The 25,545-nt window shown below is 33.8% G+C and overlaps 1 protein-coding gene across 1 annotated transcript; it reads right to left on the reverse strand.

The window, feature by feature from the left end:
• Positions 1 to 6,912: 6,912 nt before the first annotated feature.
• LOC120124857 (chaperone protein DnaJ-like) lies at positions 6,913 to 18,372 on the reverse strand. The gene is made up of 11 exons (XM_039143428.1): positions 18,021 to 18,372; positions 16,452 to 16,520; positions 15,335 to 15,430; positions 14,986 to 15,110; positions 14,461 to 14,656; positions 12,689 to 12,864; positions 11,354 to 11,483; positions 9,036 to 9,196; positions 7,520 to 7,593; positions 7,343 to 7,433; positions 6,913 to 7,121 (listed from the first exon to the last, which is right to left on the reverse strand). Exons 1-11 carry the CDS (start codon positions 18,300 to 18,302, stop codon positions 6,938 to 6,940), a joined length of 1,584 nt encoding a protein of 527 aa, XP_038999359.1. The 5' UTR covers positions 18,303 to 18,372; the 3' UTR covers positions 6,913 to 6,937.
• Positions 18,373 to 25,545: the final 7,173 nt, after the last annotated feature.

The raw sequence follows: 25,545 nt of genomic DNA on the forward strand, positions 1-25,545 counted from the left end.
ATTATAATTGAAGATTAACATACGAATATATTATTATAATTAAGATAAACATACGTGAGGAATAAGATAAGAGAACATGACAAGTAGGCATGCACAAATTCGGATTTAAATCGATCTGGATCGGATAAAAATCGATCCGATTTTTCACCTAGCCAAAAATCCGGTTTATAAAAAATCGGATATAAAAAAACCGATTTTAATATTATTAAAATTACATCGTCATCAATTGCAATAAAGTTTACGATAATTGAAATACTTAAATACTTCACAGTTCGATAAATTCAAATACTTAAAAACTTCCAAGTTCGATAATTGAAACAAAGTTTACGATAATTGAAATAAAGTTTAAATAAACTACATCACCATCTCTTCTTCATCATCTTCGCCTTCTTCATTTGGAGGGGATATTCCAAATTCGACTTCTTCAATGTATAAGTTTACTTCCAAATCGACATCAATTGCATCTTCTAGGGTGGTGATATGTTGCTTCAGAGCCGCTCCATCCAAATAATCCTTCAAACAAATGCATACTTCCACCGACTCGGGACTTAGTCTTGATCTCCGTTGTGATATAACCCTGCCACTAACAGAAAAAACGGATTCTGAAGCTACCGTAGAAGCTTGGACGGTTAGTAAATCACGGGCCATAGCAGCTAGAATCGGAAATTGTGCTTCCTTTTCTTTTCACCAAGCCAAAATATCGAAACTGTCAAACTCTTCAAATGTCATTTTTGATAGAAAATCGCATGACATGTAGTTTCCTAACTAGCTACTTGGGGTGGTAGTACGTGATCGTTTGGATTGAGAATTTACAAGAGTGTTAAAAAGTGACAAATTTATGTTACTTGGACGTCTACTAGATGATTCCACATTCGTTCTCATTTGATCATGTATTACACTACTTAATTTGTATTTAGTTAAATAAATTGCAAACATGTCTCGAAAACATTTGTTAAAATAATTTATTTGGTTTGGACAAAGTTGGGTTCATCATCGGTTAGATTAAAACCAAACGCAATTTGTTCAATTAGTGTTTCAACCCCGCCAACATTTAACGTTGGGTTTAAAGCGGCGGCACAAGTAAAAATGGGAGGAATCTCCTTAAAATATTTTAAAAGTTTTTCCTTCATTGCAAAGCCAATTTCTTGAAAAACTTGTGTTTCAAATTCAAAGTTATTTAGTCGGGTAGCCAACAAAAATATTTAATTAAGAACCAACGAGCTAGTAGGGTAATATATAATTTAAAGTTATCATATATTTTAGAATTTTTATGATTTTTTTGAAAATTTGTTTTCTCCTCTAACATTGCTTGTCCCTGAACATGTCTGAATCTACATAGTGGTTGGAAAGGGTTATTGTTCTTCCCAAATTCTTTGATATAATGGTATTTTAGGTTATTTTTAGTTTAAATATTAGTTAAATAATATTTTTATCCCTTTAAGGTTTATATTTAAATACTTATTCTTATTCTTTTGATATAAAATAATTTTACTCCAAAACATTATTCTAACTCCATCCCTGAATATTTATATTATCGGCTTATTTGCTATAATTTAATTGTTTTATTGCTTCTTAAATAATAAAATAATTTTATTTTAAAAAATGTCTATGTAAAATTGATTTTATTTAAATTTATTTTGACAATAATTCAATATATTATTATTTAAAATAATCTAAGGTAATTATAGCCGTTTAAATTTAAGATCTCCAGAAAAAATGATAATATCTTTCCCCTTTGATGAATTTAAATTCGAATAAATTATTATAATGAAGATTAACATACGAATATATTATTATAATTAAGATAAACATACGTGAGGAATAAGATAAGAGAACATGACAAGTAGGCATGCACAAAGTCTGATTTAAATCCGATTCGGATCGGATAAAAACCGATTCAGTTTTTTCATCTAGCCAAAAAATCGGATATAAAAAAAAACGATTTTAATATTATTAAAATTACATCGTCATCAATTGCAACACAGTTTACGATAATTGAAATACTTAAATACTTCCAAGTTTGATAAATTCAAATACTTAAAAACTTCCAAGTTCAATAATTGAAACAAAGTTTACAATAATTGAAATAAAGTTTAAAAATAAACTAAATCGCCATCTCTTCTTCATCATCTTCGCCTTCTTCGTTTGGAGGGGATATTCCAAGTTCGACTTCTTCAATGTGTAAGTTTGCTTCCAAATCGGCATCAATTGCATCTTCTAGGGTGGTGATATGTTGCTTCAGAGCTGCTCCATCCAAATAATCCTTCAAACAAATGCATACTTCCACCGACTCGGGTCTTAGTCTTGATCTCCGTTGCGATATAACCCTGCCACTAACAGAAAAAGCAGATTTCGAAGCTACCGTAGAAGCTTGGACGGTTAGTAAATCACAGGCCATAGCAGCTAGAATCGGAAATTGTGCTTCCTTTTCTTTCCACCAAGCCAAAATATCGAAACTGTCAAACTCTTCAAATGACATTTTTGATAGAAAATCGATGACATGTAGTTTTCCAACTAGCTACTTAGGGTGGTAGTATGTGATCGTTTAGATTAGGAATTTACAAGAGTGTTAAAAGTGACAAATTTATGTTAGTTGGACGTCTACTAGATGATTCCACATTCGTTCTCATTTAATCATGTATTACACTACTTGATTCGTATTTAGTTAAATAAATTGCAAACATGTCTCGAAAACATTTGTTAAAATAATTTATTTGGTTTGGACAAAGTTGGGTTCATCATCGGTTAGATTAAAACCAAACGCAATTTGTTCAATTAGTGTTTCAACCCCGCCAACATTTAACGTTGGGTTTAAAGCGGCGACACAAGTAAAAATGGGGGGAATCTCTTTAAAATATTTTAAAAGTTTTTCCTTCATTGCAAAGCCAATTTCTTGAAAACTTCGGTTTCAAATTCAAATTCAAAGTCATTTAGTCGGGTAGCCAACAAAAATATTTGATTAAAAACCAACGGGCTAGTAGGGTAATAAACACCGGATAAAAAAGTTGTTGCATTTTTAAAAACTCCAAGCAAATCGGTTATTTTGGCTATAGTTAAACAACTCAAATCCGAATAAATGTTTGGGACATGGCCCCTATCGAAAATCTGATCGTGAAATGTTTGCAATATTTCACTTTGCCTTAAGGCGGTATGTATCATCATCCAAGTTGTGTTCCAACGAGTTGGACAATCCAAATTAAGACCCAGAGCTTTTTTATTAACCGACTTACAAAATCGTTTATAATCATTTAGTCTTTTGTTGTTGTTATAAAGAGCCGATTTATCATTGCTTTAAATTCTAACTAATCGGCTCAATAACCTCCAAACGGGCTTGTACGGATAAATTAATTATGTGTGCAACGCAACGGGTATGAAAAAACGCACCGTCTAAAATCGGTGAAAGTAATATTTTCAATCTTGGAACCACGTTTGTATTATTCGATGCATTATCAAAAGATATAGAAAAAACTTTATTTTCTAATTTATAAAGACAAATTACCCTTTTTTTAAAGTGTAAATAAATTAGCACCGGTATGCAGCTCACCGAATAATTCAAACGTGATTGTTCTTTTCATCATTTGTCAATTATCTTGATCTAACCAATGTGACGTAACGGCTAAAAAAGAATTTCCGGTATTATGAGGGGAACTCCAAACGTCACATGTAAGCGACACACCATAACGGTGTTCTTGGAATCCTAAAATCATTTTTTCCCTCACCGTACGCCACATTTTTATAGCATCTCTTCTAAGGGTAGTATGACTTACTTGAGTATAACGTGGTTGCATTAGTTGTTGAATTGTTGCCGTGAAATCTTCATCGTCAAAGTGGTCGAACGACAATACTTTTGTAATCACGAACTTTGTAAACGCTTATCGTAATTTTTTGTTGTCGTAAACAAAAATACCATCTTGCGGTGTAAGATTCGATTGACTTGGATTCGATCTTGAGCGAAGTGCCTTGCATAATTTTGTCAAATGGTTCTTCAACGTTGTGTTTCCTTCCGGTACAAGCAACTTTAGACAAAGTTTACAACGCGCCCTCCTCGAGCCATTTGACATCTCACATAAATCGTAGTGATCCCAAATATCTTTGTTTCGAGTGTGTTCGATCACTCTCACGACTTCAAGGTTTCCCCCGACGGAAGATTCAGCCGTGTTACTTGTAGCCATGATGAACAAAAAATTACAAAAATAAGATTTGAGAAATGTTTAGGTGTTATATAATAAGATTTGAGAAAGTTGTAATCAACCAAATACATCCTCAACCTATTTATACAATGTTTAGGGTGGTAAAATGGTAATTTTTTTAGAAAAAAAAGGTCAAAAAAGGGTCACAAAAGCCCCTCAACGGCTAGCTTTTTAAACCTAGACCGGTTTTTTTTTCCGGATAAAAAACCGGTTTTTTTCAAACCAGTAAAAAAACCAGTAGTCCAATTTTTTCCCAAACCTGTTATATTATCCAATTTTAAAATATTCAATCTGATTTAAAAAAAATCGGTTTTTTCTAAATCCGATTTCAAATATTTTTTTACGTAAAATCAGATATTCGGATTTTTTATACCTCTCTAGTGATGAAAGGAGTTTGAATAAGCGAAGAAAAGGTGTTGATTAAAGTAAAAGAGAGAGAAAAATTGGTTGGCATGCATGGGTTTAGATGTTTTTCCCCCAACAAACTCAGACATTAATTTAATTTTGTTGGAGAAATGAGCTGTTAGGGATGGCTGGTTGGGAATTTATTCTTCAAACTGTTTGAACTGTGGGTCGTCGGCTATCCTGGCCCTGTGAACATGATAAAATAAAAAAGGTTAACTACACATATAATAACTTATTGTGATTTGTCAACTTTTAATTACTGGTTTTAAAATACGTAAGATATATTTATATTCAATTTTATTTAATTAAGATATGATCATTTTCATTTTTATTTAATTAAGATGTGGTCACAACGAGCTAATTGTAGTTAACAGTTAACATATTAAGTGATATGATATTTTGGTGTAATCACACATTAAGTCCTATTATTCATATATTATCTCAATCTAATCATACTTTTTAATAAATTAAAAATAAATTTAATTATCCAATCGAATGATTTCACGTTCACCGGTTTCATGTGTAGTGCCACGTGTCATCATCTGGTTAGAAGACTGACTTTATTTTAATTTAAAACCCAACCCAAACCAGATTAAAAAAAAAATCTAACCCAGTCGGGTCGAGTCGGAACCCTTCGAGTTCGAGTCCCATGCCCATCCCTAGTTGGATATTCGATATACTTTGATTTTTTTAATCAATTATCGTTTATTTAAATTTTCAAATTTAATTATATATAAATTTTGTATATATTTAGGACAGTTGGATAAGTATATTGTGCAAGTGGATTTTGACTCTCTATATATTATGATTATTTATATTTATTATGATTTAATTTTGATTTTTTTGTATAGGCATATTGATCAAACAAATTCAAAATCAATTTACTTTTTATTCAGATCATCTATGTTATTGATAAATCAGGTTGTAACTTTAAAATTTAATTATATTTTTTCTGACTGTAAAACAAAATTTTTAAAATAATATTAATAAATAAAAATTTATTTTTTTATATTAATATATATAATTTTTTATTGATGCAATTAAATCTAGTAAAAAAATCTTTTTAAAGGCCACGGAATAAAATTTTAAGATATAATTATTAGACAATTCTTTAATTTTGTTTTATAAAATTTAATTTTAGAATTGAAATACAAAAAAGTAAAAAAAAAAATCCAAAATTACAGAAAGTAAAAAATATATATTTTGAAATTTAAAAATAAAATTAATGTATTTTTTTCAAAACATTTTATGGTGAAAATAAAAAATCAATTTAATATATTTTTTCAAAACAGATTATATATAAGGAGGCATTTGATCTATTTCGACTGGATGATATTTCTCATATGGTTGAAATGCTTACTCGAGATTGACATCTCTATTTCACTAAATAATGTAACTCTTGAAACTAATTTCACAAAGCCATCGTTCTTGTTTTGAATCTAATCAATTCATAAATATCCTCAGAACAATTCTGTTGATCAGGTCGATGAACCATTAATTTGGCTGTGGAGAAGGGTCAACATGTTTCCAAGCAAAATATTTTCTCTTTATTTCGGGATCTATCGATTTTGGTCAATCCAAACATAGATTGTCACATGGTCTTATGTTAGGGGACGAACTTCTAAAATTGTAAGAGACGAACTTATAAACTTCTAGGGAGTCAAAACAGATTATCTATTGAAAATACAAAAACAAATATATCTAAAATATATACTAATTTAAAAATTTTAAAGGGACAATGATCCTACCTTCGGTCCATCTTGAACCCAGACAAGCTTTTTGGATATATTCGGGTAAACATTTGACAGATTTCACTCGATCTACTTATCACTGAGGTTGAAGTATCCGCATAATTGATGGAAAAAATCATGGGCTCCTCTTAATTGAAGTATCCACATAATTGGTGGGTAAACATTATTGTCATTCGCATTTAAATTTCTCCGAATTTCAGAAACTAAAAAAAAAAGATTTTGAGGGTTCTTTTTAATTTTTTTGTATAATTGAAATTTAAAAGAAAGTAGTTTTTTTTTATAATTTCAAAAAAGAAAAATGCATTTAGAACCATGATTCTGTTACTGTTTTCCAAAAAAAAATCTCTGACAATTCATTAAATATTTTGTTTAAATTATAGATTGGGTATGTGACAGGCAAAAAGAATATAAAAATTGAAATAGTTTTATCAAATACAAAAAGATAATTATGATTAATTGGTACAGTTTTTACCTAGATGGTCCATCCAGCAAAACTTGATTTCAAGGAAATATAAGAGAGATGGAGAGTAGTCAAAAAACGATTTTACTAAGATTCCTCGATTAATCACTCGTTGCTGCATTGGTCTTTCACTATGATGAAAGGTTTCTGTGATTCAACTTCCTCTGCATCCACGTCGAAATCAAAATAAATACGAAAACCGTAAGATAGGCGACTGTTACTAGGCTGCTATCTGAATTGCAATGGGACCGCAACAACGACGCTGATGCCGTGTCTGCGGTAATTGACGCAAACCGTTCTTGGGACTGTCTTTTCCTGCAAAAACAAGGTCGCTCTTCTTATTCATCAGTTTTCAGATCAAAATATCAGCCTTTCTTGCTAGATGGATACCCTAACATTTTATGCTCACATTGGTTAAATTCATCTAGAATATCAAAAAGCCTGAATGCTCCAATGAAATAATAAATCCGAGTACGATTTTCTTAGGCTTTAATGTGGAAGATCAAAGAATATGGAAGAATTACAGTAAAACCTACCCCAAGAAGGCTTTAACTGAGTTCCACAAAGAAGCGACACGGCTGGTCTTTTCCTTTGAAGCCTCGTTGGATTTGCTAGCTTCATGCACACCTAGAAGATACAATCCCATCAGAACAAATGAAACATTGAAAATTTGAAAGTGCATCCATCAAATTAGGAGGAGAAAGAACCAATACCATGATTAGAAGGAGAACTTCTCTTAGATGCTTTGAGTGAAGCTAATTCCTCAACAAGTGCACGTTCTTCGTTGCTATCATTACACCATCATACCAAGTCTCAGGTAAGGAAAAATCCTCAAAAGACAACCAGATTAAAAACTATTGCGACAATCAATCTCATGTTTTTTTTTTATAAGAAGTGAAGGCCTCGTTAAAAACCTCCTTCATGATTGAAGGAGCACCGAAAGGTGTTCCTTTATCAGCAGAAGAAGGAAAAGAGTGTCTCAAAATTCATTAATAACTGAAAAATTACATAATGTTTAAAACATCCAAGACCCTTACAAAGAACAACCCGAAATACTCAAACAAAACATCCTTAACAGAAAAACTAACCAATACCAGCCTTTGCTAGGTTATCAGCCTCAATATTAGCTGTTCTATCAACCCATCTGATAATACCCTCCAATTCTCTTAACATGACAGCAATATCTTTCACTAGATAAAGATAAACATCAGGACATCTACCTAAATTCTTTACCCAATCTCATGTTTTAAAATCAAGATATATAATGAACTCTAAAAATGGAGTCTAGTTTATCTATGGAACGTACATTTTTTTACAAGTCAATATACAGGATTTCCTTGTGGTCAATGTTTGTTATTTAATGCTCAAATATCATGAAGTATAGAATAGAGTTTGATGTTATCCCTTTCTTACAGGTAAAGGTATATCGATGAAAAAAAAGTGAAAATAAAAGAAATTAATGGATTCAATCAGTAGGGCCTTTTTCATGCCCATAGCCTTACAAAAAAATGCGCCTAGGCACACTAGGCGAGTGCACAGCTAAATGGGCATGGAAATGAAAGGTTCTGAGGCGCTTTTGTGGTACAATGCTAAGGCACAGGTGTGCCTAGGCTCACGCCTTGACAACACTGAAAACAATCAAAATTTGAACTCGACTTAACAAAGCTTGGGTGGAAATGAAGTAGCTGAATCAAGCTGCTTTTGAGCATGTTTGCTCAACAAACACAGATTATTGTGTTATGCATTTATATATTTAGAGCTACTTTTGATCATGGTTGTATTTGGTAATTCATGCTCTTATTTTAGTTCATTAAATATTTATATTATTTCAGTTTCATGTAGGTTTTGATGACAAAGAAAATTGAGTTGGCAACATTTCTCCTCCTGTGATTATTGTGGTTTTCTGACCCTAGTTATTCTATACATCCCAATTCCCCCGTCCTCTCCAATTCTTGTTTTCAATTTAAAGTTTCTATGTTATCATTTTCCCCTCCCATTCTAGTCACAAACACCTCATTTCAAGGTATCTTCCGACAGGCTTTAATATCAATGTTAATCGTGTAATAAAAGCAAATTTGTCACTGTTCCTATTTGTAACTATAGAACCAGGTCTAAATAATACAGTTGTGCAAAAAATAAATTAATAAATAAGTACCATTGAAACTAAACTACAGCACTTGTAACTATTTAAGATGCATGAAGTGGTAAGTAGGTATGTCGGATAAATACCTGATATCTTTGGGGATCAGAACATTCACAATAAAGTGATGATCACCTCTAACTGAAGGTTTATTGATATCTGGAACTCCTAAGCGTGACAGTTTCACTTTATCACCAGGCTGAACCCCACGGGGGATTTTAAGATTTTTAATACCTTCAACAGTTTCTACCTGAAGTTATTTCAGATTAATGATTAAAAATAAAGACACGGAAAAAAGAACTCTCAAACATGTAGAAAATTAAGGACTGAAATGCTTGATATGAACCGGAATATATCCAAAATAACTACTTTTAAGGGGTTTTACCCTAAACTTTTAGTTTGGAGTCTATATTGTGGCCATGCATTCAAGTAGCTGTTGACAAAATCTAGCAGATTTTTTTACCCGATAGTTTAGTATGACATCCCTAAAAATCTGGCAATGAATTAAGGAATAATTTCCTAAAATTACCAAGTCAGTGCAAGCTGTAAATACCAAGTTAGTAATTTTAATAGTAGCCCTTCCCGAGTCATTTAGATTGGATGCGTAATATGGCACGATATCCAAGTAGATTTTTAACCACATTTGTTCCTTGTAGCCCCAGTTTTTGAAGTTACAGTCTTGGGCATTCTAGTAGACAAATACTTGTGAGCTAATATCTCACATAGGTTTCTTTGGAGTTTTTGATGCACCTACATTCACTTGGACCTCTCCAGTTTCTACCTATTTCCAATTTATTTCATTGGTTGCAGGAAAATAGAGGTTCTAGGTTCCTAAGCATCTAAAAAATAGGCAATATTAAGCATGTGATTTTCCTAAAAGTTGATGACTAAAATATAGAATGGCAAAAAATAATACAAAAGATAATCAAGTTTTGTAAGAATAAAAGTCTTAACAGAAAACTAATATATTCAGATATTAGCATATGCTTTTGGAGCTATTTTTGAAGTTACCCTTGAAGCAGGGAGAATTCAAATGCCAAGGGGTATTGAGAAAATACTGGACTCAACCTTAGCACAGGCTTCTTATTTAAGGCATAATATTACTCACTAACAACCTCCAGATATTGGACAAGAACGTAAAAGACAACCCATACTCAATCCTACTTTCAATTCTCTCATTCCTACGCAGGATTCTAAAATCAAAAGGTTCAAGAAGTCATGGACATCATCTTCAACTGCAGTTTATAGCTAATATCTTTTCCTTGGCTTTCTACTTGTTTCATAATTTAGAAGGTGCAATTGATCTATGTTTAGAAAAAATCATCAAATAAGACACTTAGAGTTGTATATGTTGAGGATTTAAATTTGTTCCTCCGGTTGATTTGTGGGTTTATTAATGGTTCTAGCATAAATGTACAAGTCTTAAAGAGGAAAAGAATATAATTTAGCATTTTACAACTTAATTCAGAATCACATTGTAGTTCTTTATTTCACTGGTAATGTGTGCGTTCATTTTCTGAACTTAGAAGTATTTTCATGTATTTTGTGAGACTTTGAGTTAATGTGTGTCTTCATTTTCTGAGCTTAAGTATAACCTTTTACCAACTAAGTGACAGCTTAGCATGTTGACCATTGCTAATAAACACCTAATAACAAATCCTTGTGCTTATAGTTAGGGTTAGGGATTCATTTATTCTTTATTTCCAAGAGTTAGACAACTATGTAAATATATACCACTGTAACTAGAAGGAGAAAAAATAGACCAATCCAAATTCATCATGTGCTATCATTGTTTATGTCTAATTAAATACCATTAGTATAGCCAAGAACCCAACACAAATGATCAGACAAAGCACAGCCACAGAGAGATTGATAGGCACTGCATTAAGGAAAAGGTGACTGATGATGTTTTATCACACATGACATCTAACAAGCAGCTAGCTGGCGTGTCCACTATAGGGCTTAGCAAGAAGACTTATCATACTCTAGTCTCAAAGTTGGGCATGTGTGATATCTATGCACCCACTTGAGGGATAGTTTTGACTAAGTGACAGCTTAGCACGTTGATCAAAGCTGATAGACACCTAATGACAGATTCTTGGGTTTTGGGTTTATAGTTAGAAAATTTTCATTTATTCTTTATTTCCAAAATTAGACAGATTAGTGTATGTACCTATGTAATTTGATTAGAAATACATACAGGAATGCAACTAAAAAAATTCAACACCTTTTATACTAATGTATCTATAAGCGGAAATTTGTATATTCAATTTGGAATGATCCTCTCTGAACAAATTTGTAACTACATTCCCTCTAACCCCTTGCATACTACTCTCACTTTGTACTAGCCAAAGACCTTAAGGTTGATGATTAAATGAATATGAGGGAATTAAAAGTCAACAAGTACCATCACCACCGTGCCCAGTATTGCCTCAGTGTAGTCAACATTGATCTTTGAGTAAAGATTGAGACCTTCCCTCCAAATTCCTTGCTTTACTCCTACATGGATGACTACGAAGAGATCACCAACTAATCCCCTATAAAGAGAGATGATTTTGTTATTGCATGATAAAAGTTTCCTCGGTACAAAAAATTCTAACCATAATATATAAGATGAAATGAAACAAAGGTGAACATAAATTAAATCATTAAATTTCTCCAAACAAAATTACTAAATTAAATAAGATGCCCAAAGCAGAAGCTGAATCTCTTTTTTTGTACTAAAAATGTAATGGTCGAGAACTAAATTGCATTACCAAAATTAACAAACTGCTTTACATCCAAGCACTTGCATTCATTGTTTATAGCATTACTCTTGCATGATAATAAAACAAATGAAAAGGTTAAAGGAAATCGAAGGACTATAGAAAAAATAAAAACGACTCATACAATATTGAAGAAAAAGATTCCTGAATACGAATAGATTCAAAGAAAAAAGAAAAGAAAAAACATAACAGTTTGGCCCTGTTAAGCTTGGAGGGCCCAACTTTTAATATAAGCCCACACAGGAAACCTAATAATATATAAATGTGGGGTAACAGTTAACACCACTTAACAGAACCAACAAAAGAAAATATCCCCTTTTCATAAAAGATAACCAAGATTCCTAAGTTTTAATGCATGCTTCACTTCTTTGTCTTGCTGTTCACTTCTCTCAATTACAATCCTAAGATCAAATCCTACTCAATTCGGCAGCTTAGCCTATTACACATCAGAAACCAATATACCAGAGAAAATATCTGCTAGCAACTCACCCAACCTGCCAGTCAATGGAAAAAGGAAAAATGGAAACCCACTCTACTTCAGATCTCCAAATGAATTTATCTAAATAAAAGTAAATAACAAAGAAATAAAAAGACTCTCATATGCAAAGACCATGCTCATAACAAAAAAATATGCAATAAAAAGAATATCTTTTTTTTTATAGAAGTTGGAGGTCTCATTAAAAACCCCCTTCATAATTGATTCTTTCCGAGAGTTAAGGAACAACTAGCGGAAGGAGGAAAAGTGTACCTCATTTTATTGATATGAAATTCATACAACAAAATGCCTGAATTACAATAGATAAGACTATCCCCTAAGAATGCCAAAAAACATCCTCAATGAAACTACCCAGTCAACCAACCCCTTCTTTAGCTAACTTATCAGCCTCCCAATTACAACCCCTAGGAATTACTTAACTATCAACGCCCTAGACAATACAAAAAGCTCAATAAAAAGAAAATCTCAACTGTATTAATACCTTATCTTATCAAAATTGCCTTCTCCTTGTATTCGCATTGTGGAACCATCTGTAACGCCAGGGGGTATGATGACTCTCATACTTCGTCTCACCTTTACTTTACAGCTGCCACCACATCTTCGACAATTATCAGTGATTATCTTGCCCTTGCCATCACAGTTTGAGCAAGTAGAAACCTAGAAATATAGCATATTATCTGTAGAACATATGCTAAAGATGGGGGCTGGATTATAAAATTAAAATTACAAGGTTAAAGTTAAACAATTGCACTTGGGCTTACTATTTATAATTTTCGTTAATGACAAAAATTGTGCAACATAAAAATATTACACCCTTCAGTGTTGCCAGGGTCGAAGGTGCACTCTAGATATAGAACCATTACATTTCCCGAGGCCTATTTAACTGGACCAAAATATAGGTATCCAATACGAGTATTTGTGTAACTGTCTCTCTTTCCATTCAAAATCACGAACTTTTACAGTCAGTGGCATGTTAATTAAAAACATCAAAATATATATAATCCAATTTCTAGTATATATAAAATTTGTTCTCTATTTTCCCCTTTTCCAAAATAATGGTAAAAGGCTTATCTTTATATATCTTTGGATAATTAAATTTATGTCTTCTTGAATTATTTTTGAATAATAAAAATATTTTTTTGGTACTGTTATTCAGTTAAACCTATAACCTGAAGTTGGACATCATGCATCAAGAGCTAAGGATTCATTGTAAAGCTATTGATTGCAATAAAAAAAACTACTCTATTATATATATTACACCTAACCTTTTTCATTCTGGCAGCAAGCATTACTCTACCACTTTATAACTGCGATAAAAACCTGCCCTTTTATAACACCTATTCTTTTACATTTTGGCAGTAAGCATCACTTTGCCTCCTCTCTCTCTCTCTCTCTCTCTCTCTCTCTCTCTCTCTCTGTCTGTCTGTCTGCCTGTCTGAAAGACAAAGTTTCCCATTTCATATTTTCTCCCTAAGCTTTCATGTTGTCAGAGCTACACTCATCTTACACCAACAACAATGCACAAAAGTTAGTGTAGCAATCTTCCTTAGCTCTGTCATTATTCAGTGCAGAGAGAAGTCCATAATTACATGGGAAAGTCGGACACTGTTTTGTGTTGGGTACTTGGGTTCCATGACAGGTATGGCACCCAAAAGTGTCAAGGTAAAGTAGCATAGTCACAAGATAGTTCTTTCTTGAGTAAAAAGTAAAGTGCAATATGTATATACGTGTGTGTTTCTGCATGTTTCTATGTAGTGAAGTAGGGAATTTGACACTGTCTCCCTCTTTGAATTTATGTTTAATTTCTTTGACTTTTTTCATTTATTGTACCTTTAAAAAAAAGGATAGGGTGAAGGAAAGAATAAAACCCTATCCTTTTTTTTATTTAAATTTCTCTTTTTTTTTTACTTGTTTTGCATGTCTTCATTTGCTTTTCCTCCCAAAACTAGCTATTTCCCACAAAATGAATGTACAAAAATTTATTCCATTCTTCCCATTTTAAATGAATAAGCCAAGTTCAAATAGAACACAATTTGGTGCCCATTGCCCAATGAGCCCAAAAGAAAACATGAATTAAGCCTATGATACAAGTTCTATATTAAGTATATAGATAATACAATGCGAACTACTATAATACCTCCATAAGTTGGCAAGAAAACTGAAAATAGGGAACAACAATTTAGGAAAAAGGAAAATCAGAGAATCAACAACTATTGCAACATCAATCACTTTAATGTTGTGAGGATATAATACCTGTGATACAATTCCAAATGGAGTCTTTTGGGATTTTATTTCCACTCCTCTACCTCCACAACCGGTACATGATTTTATGCAACTACTAGTTTTAGCACCTGTTCCACCGCAATCATCACATGTTTCAAGATAGGATATCATAATTTCACGCTTTCCTCCGAACACGGATTCTTCAAAGCTCACCTGAAGGTCATACCTACAATATATGAAATTTTAAGTTAGAAAACAAGAATCATTTACTTAAAAATGACTTCTTAGGTCAAATCAAAAAAATAATTAATAAATTAATTAATCAAAAGGAAAAGTATATCCCATCCCCTTTTATATCTAACATTTTATAGGTTAGGGTTAACTGAGAATATTACATTTATATCACGGTTTGTAATCCTAGTTTACATATTATTAACTATAAGGTTATGTTTAAGTTTGTCAATTTGCTTTTCGGGATCTAAACATTTTTCTTAAAAATCAGAGTCTAAAATAAGTATGTGATAGCCAGCAAATTTCATTGAAGTAGATAGTTACCAAATGTCAAGATCATTGTTTCCCTTATCTCTCAAATTAATATTAAAGCCTCCTGGTCCACCCGTTCCACTGAAGAACCCATCAGAACCACCAAAGAATGCATTATACACTTCAAATGGATCGACCTAAACATGAAAATTGATCATAAAACATTAAGCATAACCATGCATCCAAAATATTTCAAATATACAACCAGAAAACAACCCCACCCACCCACACTACGCATTGACCCAAAACAAATTAAAAAGAAAGAAGGGCAGGGTGGGGGTAGATGAGATGAGTTTACTAGTAAACATAAAGCATGCCATCTGATACATGCAGGGAGAAATAGAATTAGTCATTATCTTACCGTCGCTGAAGCACCACCTGATCCATCATATCCTCCTTGTAAGCCTGCCTCGCCAATGCGATCATATAAAGATCTTTTCTCATTATCTGATAGGACCTACATAAATGCTCCATTATGACAACTTGAAAGATGAATATATTGCAAGTGCAATATTAACAATAGCTTTGATGCTTGGTCTCCTAAAAAAACAGAGTACTTGATTCAACAGGGCACAAGCATGGACTCTAATACAATTGCCTTCAATTGAAGATACGGTTCGAAAATAGGATAAGGGCGTGAGGGTTTGTTCTAAATTCAATAAAATAGGATATGTTTCTTTAATTGTAAATTATCGAGTGATCATTTCAATTTAAAGAAGATGTGAATAAGGATAGTAATGGTTTTTCTTTTTCCTTTATTTTTAAAAAAAAAACATAATGAGTTTCTTTTCTTTGAATAACAAATAGGACTCTCAAATATCAATATGCGACTAGGCATTTCAATTTTCCAAAATAGGTTTTGAGTTTAAAAACATGAACCCTTAAAAACCTATTAAGGCCCAAGTAGAATAAATGCCCTGAACCATCATTTAACTCAAACTGTAAAAATCTTAAATTTTCAAGAATGAATTCCTTTTCGTATTAGGTCTCTTTGAATGATGCCTCTACCACTTTCTCTTCACAGTTCAGTGTTTATGTCTAGTGTTTAGGATATTTTCAACATCTTTCCACCATCACTATCTATTCCTACTCTTTCAAGCGACATCCTAAGCCAATCACCCATTTTCCATATCTTCTACATTCCCTCTCTTCTTGTCATCATCTCTGTAGACCCCTTTTCTCTTTCTTAGGTTTATGGTATCTAATTTCTCTCTTGATTATCTTCTCTTTATTTTTTGATATTTAGCATCCAACCAATGAAAACGAGATCTAAAAAATAGAACTTTTAATTGAAACAGCATCAAGCTACCCTTTGTTTCCAAACTGTCGGTTATTTTTCAATGCCAGACACAGGTCCCATATCATGTCAAGGATTGTGTCAGGTCAACAAAGATAATACTCAATTTTTTAAGAGTCCAAGCAGCATAGATGGAAAAATGCAACTCCATGAGGATAGATTTGAAATTAACAATACTTACCTCATATGCAGCACTTATCTCTTTGAACTTCTCTTCTGCACCAGGACTCTTATTCATATCTGGATGATACTGTTTTGAATGATATATCAATTATTGCACAATATGTGAACTAAGAATAAGTTAAACATAGACTGGCACAGTCCCATAACTTGGACTTGACCATCTAGTTTTTGACTAGTAATAGTCTAATTGATCATAACAAGTGCCAAATGCCAACATATATCATATTCTATCTTTTTCAAATATTATAATCTTACGGAAAAAAAAAAGCTACCATAAAGAAAGGGAAATAGAGAAAGGAAAGAAAATATTAGAAGACTTTTGAAAACTCTTTTTCCCATCTGATTTGGTTAGTATAAAGAAAAATTAATGGCAGACATAAAAAATGAACTAAAGAGTGGATATCTTCACTTTCTTTTTGAGCTTTATTATTCGATCTACTTTTCAATCAAACCTATCCTAGGGAAGTCACTCCACCCAAATATGATGCAACCTATAGCCTTGAAATCAGGGGGATAGAAAAGAGAAAGAACTGGACACTATGCGACCTAGAAATAAAGGGGAATAAGGGAGGGGAACAAAATATCATAAGACTTATGAAAATGCTTTTTCCTTCCTATTGTTCGGTTAAGATAATGGAAATTTAAGGACAATAAATGAACTAACAAGCACCCAAATATTTTGTAAATCTGTCCAAAATCTCAATATATCACTGGCAAACGAAAAACTTCAGTGGACAATTATTAGGGCCCCATTAATTGAGCAGTTTTAAATATCTACAAAGCCTTTTTTAATATTATTTGAAATTCCAATAATTTGGGCAAGTCTTATATTGAATATGTTATATACAAGTACTTTTAGATCACTTACCTATTTTTCTAGACGTTCTACCATCATAAATTTTGCAGAAATTCTCCTTCTGATTAGCGGACATTATTACAACTTCAAACTACAACGACTTTACATCCCTTGACTAAATATGATCCTGAAAATACTGGTTCTCTTAAGAAAAAATCATAAGCCAGTCATCAGAAATAGCCAACATGCAAACCCAAATAGTTCACCGCACCTGGAAGATTTAGAATACACTACTAAAAATTGAAAGGTTTTAATTAAATGCTTGATTTCTCTGCATGATTAACGAGCTCTTGGACTGATTCCACTGGTGTTAGAACCAAAGACAGTTCATAGCTGCAGAGTGAAAATAAGTATAGAAAGACATCACTTTACGACCAAATACACTATTCTGATCATTGAAGGTCAATATCTCAAAAGAACACCCTCTATTTGAAGCAACTAGGTGATTGGTTTGAGATCAAATTGATGCAAGAATTCTATGGAAGTAGATAACTTATAGATTAATTCAATTCATTTAACGGTAGAGCCTGATATACAGTAATGGTATGTAAATATTAAAAGCTCGTGATTTCCTTTTCTAGGAGTTCAATCTATAACCAAAGCGTATATCATCCCATTTTCAAGAGAGAAAAACGAACCCAAAAGATGCAATGTAAGCCAGCTGCGAGATTCGAAAACCAACATCAAACTAAATGAAAAAAAGCGACGAACCTTGCGAGCAAGATTCCTGTAAGAGGCCTTAATCTCCTGCAAAGTGGCACCGCGACTGACGTTCAAAGTGGAATAATAATCGGAGCCGGCGGCCCTGATTATGCCGCTGCGACGGCATTTCCTGTTGACGATACGAAGACGATAGAAAGGGGGTTGGGTTTTGCAGAAGAATTGGGAATCGCTCCAACCCAAGCCGACGACGGAGCTTCCACTGCCACCGGCATGAAATAGAAACGAGATATGTCTAATTCCACAATGTTGGACTGGATACGAGGTTGCCATTCTTTTTCCTATTAGCAGGGGCTTGGGGTTTAGCAATTTTGTTGAGGTTTTAGGCTTTTAGCGCTCCCTCAAGTTTTTTTTTTATCTATAATCTATTGATTTTTTAATGGTAGAGAACAAAATTTTATACTCTAAATTAACATAACAAAATAGATTTAAAATCAATTAAATAATTGATTTAATTATTTAATTTAAATATATAATTTATATTTAGGGTAAACTACATGAATGACCAAATAATTAAGGTTTGGGATTCAAAATAACTACTATTTTCAAAATTATAGCAGTTTTGCCACTATGCTATTTAAATGGAGCCAAAAAAGACCACTAGCCATTAGAAACGAAACGACGAGTCTAATGTGGCCGTTAATTTCAAACAGCAAATCTATGTGTACATTTAAAATAATTTATAACAAAAAAAGATAAAAAAATGCTAAAAATAACCAGACCATTAAACTTCATTTCAATAAAAAAAATATCAAAGTTTCATTGCAAAGAAGAAGCAGAAATATGTGGAGAGCGTTTGAAAATGAGTGGATTTGGATCTCATCCTCTTTAATCTCTAGATTGCCATGGCATTCATTTACGTTGTTTAGCCTAGATAAATGATCAGCAACCTGATTTTCAGTTCCTTTTCTATCCTTAACCTCTAAATCAAATTCTTGCAATAGCAAAATCAATCTAATAAGTCTAGGTTTGACATCCTTTTTATTCACTAAATATTTAATGACCAAGTGATTGGTATGCACAATAACCTCTAAACTTATCAAAAAGCAAATATCACAACAAGTAATTCTTTTTCGGTGGTTGTGTAGTTTATTTGTGCTTCATTAAGTGTTCGATTAGTATAATAAATGACATGAAAAATTTTACCTTGTCTTTACTCGAGCACTGCTCCCACGGCGTAGTCACTTGCATTGTACATCAATTCAAAGGGAGTCATCCAGTCAGGTGGGATAACTATTGGTGTTGTGACAAGTTTTTCCTTCAGCTTCGTAAATGCGCTGTAACACTCTTTATCGAATAGAAATGGTTGATTATGTTGTAGCAGAAGATAGAGAGGCTTCAATTTTTTTTTGAGAAATCTTTGATGAAACGCCTGTAGAATCCTGCATGCTCAAAAAAAAACTCCTTATACCCTTCACGGTGGTAGGTGAAGGCAATTTCTCGATCACCTCAACCTTGGCTTTGTCGACCTCGATTCCCTTATATGAAATCTTATGCCCCAGCACAATTCTTTCTGTCACCATGAAGTGGCAATTTAATCCTGCATGCTCAAAAAAAAACTCCTTATACCCTTCACGGTGGTAGGTGAAGGCAATTTCTCGATCACCTCAACCTTGGCTTTGTCGACCTCGATTCCCTTATATGAAATCTTATGCCCCAGCACAATTCTTTCTGTCACCATGAAGTGGCAATTTTCCCAGTTGAGCACTAGATTGTCCTCCTCACATCTCTTCAATACCTTAGCCAAGTTGTCAATGCATTTATCAAAATTGTCGCCCGAGACGGAAAAATTGTCCATGAAGATTTCCAAGAAGTCTTCTACCATATCTGAAAAAACGAATAACATACACCTCTGAAATGTTATTGGGGAATTACAAAGTCCGAACGATATCTTTCTAGAGGCCTAAGTTCCGTACTGGTATGTGAAGGTGGTCTTCTCTTGGTCTTCTAGCGCTATGGCAATCTAGTTATACCCTGAGTATCCATCGAGGAAGCAATAAAATGAATTTCCTACCAATCGATCTAGTATATGATCGATGAAAGTGAGGGGAAATATGTCTTATTGGTCGCCTTGTTTAGCTTTCGATAGTCTATACAAATTCTTCAACCCATGACAGTCTTCGTCAGCAATAGCTCATTCTCCTCGTTGCTCACCACGGTCATGCCTCCTTTCTTTGGCACGTATTGCACCGGGTTGACCCATGAACTATTGGAGATAGGGTAAATTACACCAGCGTCAAGCCCTTTGATAATCTTCTTCATCACCACTTTCTTTATTACGGGATTAAGTCTCCTTTAAGGTTCCACAAAAATGTTATTGCATTAATCTAACTGGATCTTGTGCACGTAGATTGTAGGGTTTATTCCCTTTAAGTCCACCATAGTTTAACCTAGAGATTTCTTATGCTATGACAAGACATTTATCAAACTACGCTCTTGCTCAAGGGTTAGACTAGCAGATATTATAACAGGCAAAGTATCATCACTACCAAAATAAGCATACTTTAAATGTGACGACAAAAGTTTGAGTTCCAAGGTAGATGAATGCTATATCAAAGGTTTCGGAGGAACAAATTCATTAAAGTCAAGAGTTTCGAATCGTGTACCAAGTCTAGCTAGAAGCAAGCTAGACTGTTGTACCTCTGATGAAAATTCCTCAGACTTCGCTATTGCTTCATTTTCATTAAGTCTCTCATAGTCCTCAAGTTGTAAAAAGTTGCTGCAACAAAACTTTACAACTTCATCCTCTAATATTGAGTCCAATTCTAACACACTTTGGCATTCCTCTAAGTCATCCACATACTTAAGTGTGTTAAAGAAGTTGATCGTGACACTCTGGTCAGCAACCCTCATTGTGAACTCTTCCTTCTCACAATAAATGAGAATGCGACCAATGGCTAGAAAAGGGTGCCCCAGAATGATAGGCGCATTGTCTTCGACCTCACAGTCGAGAATAAGAAAATCAGTAGGAAATACAAACATGCCAACTTTCACTATGACATCTTCAACTCTACCATTGGGATGAACATGAGATCGGTCAGCTAGTTGTAGGATCACGGTGGTAGGTCGAGCATTACCCATTCCAAGCTTCAAGAACATGAACTTGGGCATCAAATTTACACTTGACCCAAGGTCACATAGGGCTCTCCCCCATATATTTATCACCGATAGAATACAAAATAACAAAGCTGCCAGGATCTTTTGCTTCGACGGAAGTTTACTCCGAGCATAACAATATTCTTTCACTGTGGTGACAGTTTCGAACTTTTCCACATTTATCTTCTTTGTGACAATATCCTTGAGAAACTTGGCATAAGTAGGCATCTTATCAATGGTCTCCAAAAGTGGGACATTGATATATAACTGAGGATGTCAACGAACTTCTTGAATAGAATTTCATCGTTGTGCTGCTTTAGTATTTGAAGGAAGTATAATGGAGGTATGACTTCTTCTACTGCAGGTGAGGGAACAACTTCTGTTGTAACATTATTTTTTCCTCCATCAGTAGGTTTACTCGTGGAACCCTCATCATTGTCCTTCTCCATAGGCATTTCTTCTTGCACTTCATGTTCTTGTTGCTCTTCAGATTTTATTTGCACAATGTTATGACAAGAATTTTCTTGTTTATTCCCCCCAAATTTGCCTTGTGAATTAAGGTGGTTACCACTCCTCAGCGTAAGCGAACTGTATTGCTCCTTTCCATGAGGCTTAGTGACTTTACTATCACTAGGGAGACTACCTTGTGGGTGAGCATGTAATGTTGTAGCAATTTGGCCCACTTGGTTCTCTAATTCTCTCAAAGATGAGCTATGCTTTGAAACAAATCTTCTTGATTATGCAAAAGTGTGTCTTGGCTTTTAATTATTGATGAGTGCTCATGTAATAAAGCCTTTTTTGAAGCCATAAACTATTGTTAGTAGCTTCAAAAAAGTTAAAATTTGAAGTAGAAGTCGAACCCTTGTTAACATTCTGCCATAGCGTATGTTGTTACTGAAATCCTGAAGGTTCAGTAATATTTTATTGTGGCATGTTCAAGTTGCCTGCATTGTTGTTGTTTACCCCTTGATTACCCCATGAAAAGTTAGGATGCTAACCCCATCCTAGGTTGTAGGTGTTAGAATAGGTGTTGTTGTTGCTTCGATTAAAATTTCCCACGTAGTTGATCAATTCTTGATTATCTGGGCATTCACTTTCATGGTGATTGCCACGACATAAGAAGCAAATAGAACTGGCCATCTTTACTTCCTTCACCTCACTGGAACGCTAAAGATTTTTCAACATATTTGTTATGACAGAAAGTTGGGCAGATACTGAATTCTTAACATCTAACTCGAAATTCCCATATGTCTTCCTTCCAATTCTAAGCCTTGAAGAGGAAAATTGATAGTCATTATTGGCTATCCTATCAAGTTTGTCAAAGGCCTCTTCGGGTGATTTGTCAAGCAAAGTACCATTTGCTGAACCATCTAACATCATATGTGTGGGTGTATTCACTCCATTATAGAACATCATGACTTGAGTTCAGTCGTGGAATATGTTATTAGTGCATTTGCGAAGTAAACTCTTATATCGGTCCCAACACTCATACATTGATTCGTCATCAGCTTGACGAATACTTGATATTTCATTTCGAAGTTGAGTCTGCATGTTGGGTGGATTATACTACAACAAAAAAGCTTTTGTAACGATCAGCCCAAGTCTCCATCGAGATGGATAAAACTCCACTAAGCCAAGCTCTTTCTCGGTCACGCAAAGAATAGGGAAACAACTTTAGCTTTAGCACATTCTCGTGCACTCTTTGCTCCTTGAATGTGTCACAAACTTCCAAGAAGGCATAGATGTGTTGTCTTGCATCTTCGTTAGGCATGCCACCAAACTGTCTGATTGAATTAAACATGTTGAACATGAATGGTTTAAGCTCGAAGTGGGCTGTCTGAATCTCGGGTGCTATGATCCTTAGGTTGAGATCGTCCAGAATAGGAGTTAAGTGATATCGAATAGATCTCGGTTGAGGTACAAGCCTTTCATTCCCAAATGCTACAATATTTGGATCTGTAGGATCTTGAACTCGCTAAACACCTTGGTTTGATGGATTGTTCATTACTCGATTAGCACTTTGAATATGTCATCTTTGACGAAATAAATTCTCGATATCCAGAACTAGAGGATAAAGTGGTTCTTCGATAGTCATTCGGGTCATGCAACAATAAAACCTAGAAAAGAAGTAAACAAAAATAACAAGTAAAACTAAAAATAAAAACTCTTGCTATAGCGAAACTTTTAAAAATTAACCAGTTGTCAATCCCATGTAATGGCGCCAAAAACTTGATCACGTGTAAATATATAGTGTTGTGGCACGTAAATTTATGGAAGTAAACATAATCGATGCAAGTATTACAGTGATGAGTGAGTATCGTCTCCACATGGATTGAAGGTATTTTAAAAACTCAATTATAACAAACAAAAATTGTCACGAACTAAATGTAAAACTAACTAAATCTAAGTATATATTTACGATGATATAAATAAATGAAAGTAGAGTTGTGGTAAATGGTATATATAAATAGTGATCGAATGTTGTGGCAAGAATAAAGTGAAGTGGAGTAGAGTTGTTGTGATGAAAGTTGTTGGAAATTGTAAATGTATGATGAGACAAAAATTTAAACAAAATGCAAAAGTATGATAAAGCAGGAAAATAATCTAAACTTTGAAAAATGAGATAGAGTGACAACCTCGCACAGTCAAGCTTCTATGGAGGTAAATGGAATGGATTTACTATGGAAAAAATATTATATGCTAAGGATGATCTCTATTTCTATGAGTATGCTGCCCGACAGTATTTGCTAAAAATGCTCCCAAGCTGTCTCAAGCAAGGAACCTGATAAAACTAATATTAGGGCAATACCTCTCAGCGTGAACTGCAACATTAGCCTATCAACTAATTCCTATTATTTTTAGTCAAATAAAACCCTATCATCATCTCTAAGAAGGGTTAGAACCTCCCCATCCCAGTTTGGCTCCCTTGCTTACGTAGATCTAACCTAGCTCTCTGATACTAGGTATTTATACTTAGAAAATGGCAATCTCTCAAAAGCTCTTACAAGACTAAACATATTATGCTACATCAAACGACAATCTCTCAAAAACTCTTACAATGCTACAACACATAAAGTTAAAAACAGTGAGTAACTCAACATTTAAAACATTAAAACATCCATTCATCAATTAACACAAATTCAACACAAAATAAGGAAATACGGTGTGGCTAAGTTCATCCAAGAATATTCAAGTTTAGTACAAGCCCAAATAAGATAGAAAAATAAAACATAAGGAGAAGAAGACTCCCAAAATTAGATGCCACCGTGACTTAGCTCCACCACCATGCACCGCCTTAGCAAGCTAGCCTCTTTTGAGGTCTGGTTGTTACCTCCTTTGAAGTTCGGCTATGGAGGACACCACAAAAAGGGGATGAAAAAGGAAAAAGAAGATGGAAATGAGCAGCCGCCTTTCTCTAGGTCACCTCTCAAAGCTTTCCAAAAGTCTCTTTAAAATATAGGGCACCTTAGGTATTTATAGAGCTGTAGCACATTTATACTCTATGTGACACCCTTCAAACGTGAATGGGCGGTTATTTGTGGCAGGTGGTCCCAAATTTATAGCGGGGGTGGTGAGTCACGTGTGGTTGGACAACTAATTAAAGATATTTTGTTATTTTGTATTTTCTGCTCTAGAGTCTATTGTCCATCTTTCGCTACGGCAAGTCTATCAGCTTTTCATCTCTAGAATGCTACAACAACAATTTCTCCAGCATTCCTCAACATCCACATTTTCTCCTTAAGCTTTCATTGCCTGCACAACACCACAAAAGAAAGACATTTCCCTCAACAACACCAGTTTTCAATAAATTTATGTCGTAGCAAGACTTTACCATCAAATGCAACTATATGACCTAAATGCAATCTAAATGACATGACATGGGCTTTAAAACAAACAATAACCTAAGTAAAAAGGCATAAAATACAACCTTTACAGGGTTATTAAGCTACAACCCTTTTAAGAATACCAACAATAACCACTTTTGATCTAGGGTTCACTGGTGGACTATACCAGTAAAAAAATTACAACTCTTACCCCTTTTCTATATTTTTCACAACCCCAAAACCTTATACATGAATTTTTATCAGTCTAACATGTTGTTAGAGTAGAACGAGCTCCACAAAAACACACCCAAGCCAAATCTGTATCCATTACCATCTACAACCCCTTTAGATTTTTTTCCACTCCACAAAATGATAAGAAAGAATGAAGAAAATACTAAGATGAAAAATCTAGGGTTCCTTTAAATGCCCAAGTTTTCCACGTGATTTTTTAATTTTGTCTATGTTGTATTCTGATGTGGAGGCTTATTAAAACCAACGTGGAATAAAAAAATTACAGAAAAATCCACATCAGTCTCGTCGTTTTGTTTCTAACGACTAGTGGTCTTTTTGGCTCCATTTAAATAGTACAGTGGCAA

This window comes from Hibiscus syriacus, unplaced genomic scaffold (assembly GCF_006381635.1).
Source record: "Hibiscus syriacus cultivar Baekdansim isolate YM2019G1 unplaced genomic scaffold, ASM638163v2 tig00110429_pilon, whole genome shotgun sequence".
Taxonomy (NCBI): domain Eukaryota; kingdom Viridiplantae; phylum Streptophyta; class Magnoliopsida; order Malvales; family Malvaceae; genus Hibiscus; species Hibiscus syriacus.